This window comes from Fulmarus glacialis, unplaced genomic scaffold (genome assembly GCF_000690835.1).
Source record: "Fulmarus glacialis isolate BGI_N327 unplaced genomic scaffold, ASM69083v1 scaffold42181, whole genome shotgun sequence".
NCBI lineage: Eukaryota > Metazoa > Chordata > Aves > Procellariiformes > Procellariidae > Fulmarus > Fulmarus glacialis.
Window position 1 is genome coordinate 1 of NW_009194188.1, and position 5,212 is coordinate 5,212.

The following is a 5,212-nucleotide window of genomic DNA, read 5'->3' on the forward strand; positions in this document are numbered from 1 at the left end:
GGCAGGGAGACCAGCTGTCCTCCCAGCTCTACAGAAACAAGCAGGTAAAGGCTCCGCGCCCCCAGCAGCCTCGGTTTCTCCCCCCGAGGTTCCTGAACTTTGTATCATGTATCGCACCTTCTGGGTTGGTTTATGGCACGTCTCCCTCTCACTGGCATGGATGTGGGAAACGGGGGCAAACCGATTTATTTGAGTGGTTTTTGTTCCTTGCTTGAAGTATTTGTCTCCCCCATGTTGTCCCGTGAAGCTGGAACAACTGTTGTGGGGTTCCCTATTGATCTCTCCCCTCTTACAGCGTATTGCACCAGCTGCCTCGGTGCTAGAGAAGACCAGGAGCATGACCAGAGAGTCTCTTAGGCTCTGATGATGCAGAGCCTCATGCTGTTGACTAAAAATACATAGTGTGTGTCCTGAGTCCACCAGGATTAACGTCATGAGCACTGATTCCACCAGAATTTCCTACTTATATGGAGGATGAACCATTTTGACCAACAAGCATCTCCTTGTTACTTTATTTTCTCTCTTCTTTCCTTTTTTGTAAATCCCATCAAAGGGGCAGGAGGAACTCTGAACAGTCTAGATGAAGGAGCCCCAAACAGATCACTCTGATCAAATACTTGGAATGATATTTTGACACAGTGAAGTCGATGGAAATTCATTTACTAACTTCAAGGTCCCTGGAATCAAACCCTAGTTCCAGACATCAGTGTACTCTTCTTTCTTTGGCTCTACCTCAATCATTTAAATCTGTGCTTTTCAGCCTATGGTCAGCAGATGCCCGGGGTCCTTGGCAGAAGGTCCTTTGTCCTCCTAAAGGAGTCCCCAGAGCTATGATCAGGAGGCAAAAATCTCTCTACAAATATGTAGATTTCCCATGAAAAGTGTTAGGCGTCTGCAAATCAAAACATACCTCTTCAGCTCTTGGGACCCATGATTATCTCAGCTCTGTATATGTACTGGGACTGGCACAGTAGGGTCCAGGATTGAGCGGATCACTGAGTACTACTGTATCATAAAGAATGGCAGCTGCATCTTCCTTTTGCATTCTACCCCCATAAATTGTTAGCCTACAGCTCCACCGTCTCCTTTTCCCCACCAGCCACCTATAAATGGGAATGAGAGGGGTGCAAAGGGATGCTTACTGCCGCTTCTGGAGGAGATCTGGCAGCTGCTGTCATGGCCATGAAGGTTTCTGGTTATTCACAGGGCTACCTGTAATTCTTTTCTGTTATTATTCCACAGTTACAAGTTTTTTCAGAGTAATCTTCTCAAACACTCGCTAAAGAATAAAGGAAGTCAAAAGTGAAAACTGAACAGTCATGCCACTTAGACTTACAGAGGCAAGAGGCTGGAGGGGGTGGGTTGAGTTCACAAAGCAAACACCCAGATCATCAAATCCAAGCAGCCTGTACCATAGGGCAATTGCTATTAAGTTACAGAGTCAACATCTATTCATCAATATCTCTTTTCCACAGCTTCAAGATACTTTGCTTCAGAAGGAAGAGGAACTTGCTAGGTTACATGAAGAAAATAATAACCTCCGACAATACCTGAATTCTGCCCTGATTAAGTGTTTAGAAGAAAAAGCCAAGGTATTGTGTTCAAACCTGTTGTATACCTGTTGTATAGACGTGTGCAGAAGAAATGTGTTGAATAGGTACATGCCATTAAAATACGTGGAAAGTCTAAGGATGTAGACAACCTATTTAACGTCACAGAGCTTCCGAATTGCTGGTCATTGGTCTAAGGTGACCGTTTCCCCCAGGAATGACATCCTATCAGGTTCTGACTGTGGAGACAGTATAGCCCATGGCATAATTAAGTTTAGTTTATAAGTAAGTTAGCTATAAGTAAGTTAAGTTTACAAGCAAGGTAAAATTATTCCATCTAAAGCTTTTTTCAGTGAAAAGTTCAAATTTGAACATATATTTCTTGAATGTGTCTGTTTTGACAATTGTCCTTTTGATAAGGATTAATTTTTCCTTTTTTTATGTTTTGGGTGCTTTCTGTTTTATGTTTTGTTTTGTCACCTTCCAATGATACGTTTTATTCATTTACATTAGAAATACTGATCTAATTTTTTTCAAATTTACTAATTAAAAAGTTGTGTGGTTTTTTTAAAGGTGAAATACAAAATTAAACACTTCAGTGTTGGATGAAACATTCTGTTAAACTAAATGTAAAGTTTTTTTTTTAATTAAATATTTTGATTCCCTGTCTCCCTTCCAAAATAAAGATAATTGTTTCTTGTTGACTTAAGGACATTTTTTTACTATTCCAGATTTGCCCGTGAAACCAAACTATTAATTATTTGCTCAGCTCTGTGGATTGGGCATGAGGTAAAAAGGCCTGTAAAAAATAGCAGAGTTTCCTTTTACATCCTATTCAGAGTTGACAGTGTGGCATGTCCCCCCTCCCATGCCAAGACCTGGCTTCTGGCAGTAGAAAAGGTCTCCTTCAATGGGCACAGCAGGGAGACATGGCCACCCATCTATGTCACATGGAGGAGAGTCCAGTGTGAAACTGCAACGAGAGGTGGCTGAGCAGTGAATTCATGACGTGGTGGGGAGCTTCCTTGTTATTCCTCCCTTTATTTGACCATCCCTGGATGCCTGAAGGGCTCTTGTCCTGGGATGATGGCAACTGAGGTGGATTAATGAGCTCAAAGCCGCTCAAGTCTGCGGCTCCAAGCTCCGCCTGGCCAGGATCACACCTGCCCCAGTATGACTTACCTTCACATCCTCCCTCTTTGTCAGGCTGCCACATTCTCCCCCATACCCCACTCACCTGCCAAATGCTGCTGGCAGCATCAGCACAGAGGAGTGCCGTACAGCCAGGCAGGAGCTCTCATTTCACGCCGTACTGAGTGAGAATGCGATCAAAGCACAGGCTTTATTGACATTGTCAAATTCCTCTCATTCAGGGACTAGGTTGTTGCAGAGGTTGTAAAGATACAAAATAGTTAAGCATATCCATACGTTTAAGCACAGGGTGAAAGAAAAAGTATCTTTCATAAGGACAGTAGTAACCATCTTGCCCATCTAAAATCTGAGATCAGAAACATGTTGCTTCCAGGTAACTAGAAATTCAGATTTTAATCTTTTCTCTCCACCTTATTTGTTTTTTTTTATAGAAACTGCTATCCTGCCATGGCCAAAAAACCTGTGCTATTCTCAAAAGCACCAAGAGGAGATTAAAAGAGGACCACTGCTTTGTTCCTCAAGAAACTCCTCATGCTTCCAAAGCTAGAAGGAACCTCTTTAATGAATTCACTGCCTGTGAAGAACAAGCCAGCCCTGCTGTGGACAGCTGGGTCTTGCAGACTTTAGGATTAAAAGATGTCAACACCATTGATGAAACTTCAGCTAACTACAGTGCCCTGCCCTCAGACCTTGGAAAAGACACATACTGCCTGAGCCCTGGTGAAGCAGTAGACTATGACCACAGTGAAGGAGCGCCAGCAGTGTATAGCTGCAGCCATGTGCCTCCAGCTAACAGCAGTACCCATCCATGCAGTGGGGACCCTCCCTTCCTCCCTCAGTTTTCTTCAGCACCATGTGTCTCCTCAACAGTGCCAAGCGTTTCCTCCCTCCCAGCCTATGGGTTGCCTTATTTGACTGGCGATTTGTCACCCAACAAAACAGAAGTGGCCTTCACAACATCTCTAAGTCCTCACCGCAATGTGAAAACGCACACCTTCCACCAAGGACAAGCCTTCGTGCGCAGGGATGATGATGGAGGATGGAGATTCACCTGGGTGCCCAAGCAGGCTGAATAATGCACCTGCATCAAGGGTCAGCCATAGGGGATGTAGGAGACAGACACTTCATCTGGTGCTTGAGACAGGTTCAGGCATCAAAAATGAGCCCTTTGTTAAATGCTACTCTGTCACCTACCCACTACTCCTTCCCTCCCAGATTTTCACAGGCGTGGCTCCAGACTGCACTTCGACAATTATCTGCCCCAGGCCAGATGTACAAATTGGATCCACCTCTTTTGTGCCTGTGTTGAGATACCTGCTTTTACTTCCTTCATGGTTTTTCTACTATGATCTATTCCTTGTTAAGTGGTAGTTTCCAGGCTGGAGTGCTTTCAGCTTTGATGATCGCTCCCACATACACCAAACTGGAAAGCATTTTGGGAATACAGTCTGGAAATAGCACATCTCTCACAGATATCCACAGATTACAAAGGAGCATAGGTGGGAGGCTGAGGATCAGCAGTTTCTAAGTGATTTGTGTCTCTCTTGGCTACGCAGATTGCCTTGGATTAAGGCAACCATGGGTATTTGGTAATGTGCTACACTAGACTGACCTACCTGCGGTCACGTGGTGCTGTCATACTCTTTGATGATGCCTCAAAATAAACAGGATTTGCTTCTATTGCCTGGAGGCTACTTAATTACAAGTGATTTAGCAAATTCAGGGGATTTTAAGATTCTAATGTGTTTACTACACTGTGTTTTAAAGGTATTTTCTCTGTTCCTTGCAACAGGAGCTAGAATTGGAGATGCTGTAATGACACTGCCATCACCAGCCAAGGCCCTGGCCCAATATATTAGTGGCAGAAATTTTCTCACCTGTAGGTAATGTACACTCAGAGCACTTGTTTCTTCTGCAAAGGATGCCTTTCCCCTTGCCTGCAGCATCCCACTAGCCTTTTGATGGATTTTTTCCACATTTACCTGCCTGATGTTGGAAGCCCTTATAAAAGGGAGCCACTCCTGGCTTCATAAGCAATTTCTGTTTCTTCGGTGGGGCTTTTTTGCAACGTCAAGAGCTGGACTCGTGAAACTGGAGATTTTCTTTCTAGGGAACAACTTCTTGACATCTTTGTCCTGATCTCTGAGAGCACACACAGATTTATCTGCAATCAACATCAGCTGAATCAGGGCTGCTTCCTCCTCCTCCCCTAACCCCATGCTTCCTATGGGAAATGTTTCTCCTGGTTTGGGGAGGCAGCATCACTTAGTGGTTAGAGTGAGTCTTTGGGAACGACAACCTTCAACACCAGCTCTTGCCTCTCCATGTCTCTGCCAGGTAGTGGTGGGCTGAAGCTATGATCATCACTATCTTGAGAATGCTTTAAAAATCTCTGGAGAGAAGGTGCTCTAGCACTGTACAGGACTTTTAGTAACACTACTAATGATGTGAAGTCAACTGACATGAAGTAAGCTCGCCAGTAATTTTCTGTGTTACCTTTGTTTTCTGCT

General features: G+C 44.1%; 1 protein-coding gene across 1 annotated transcript; it reads left to right on the top strand.

The window, feature by feature from the left end:
- Nucleotides 1-5: 5 nt before the first annotated feature.
- GMNC (geminin coiled-coil domain containing) lies at nucleotides 6-3,778 on the top strand (the record flags this gene model as incomplete). Its single annotated transcript, XM_009587685.1, has 3 exons — nucleotides 6-44; nucleotides 1,476-1,592; nucleotides 3,134-3,778. Coding segments are annotated over 3 exons (801 nt in total), but the record flags the coding sequence as incomplete, so codon positions are not given.
- Between the last annotated feature and the right edge of the window lie 1,434 nt (nucleotides 3,779-5,212).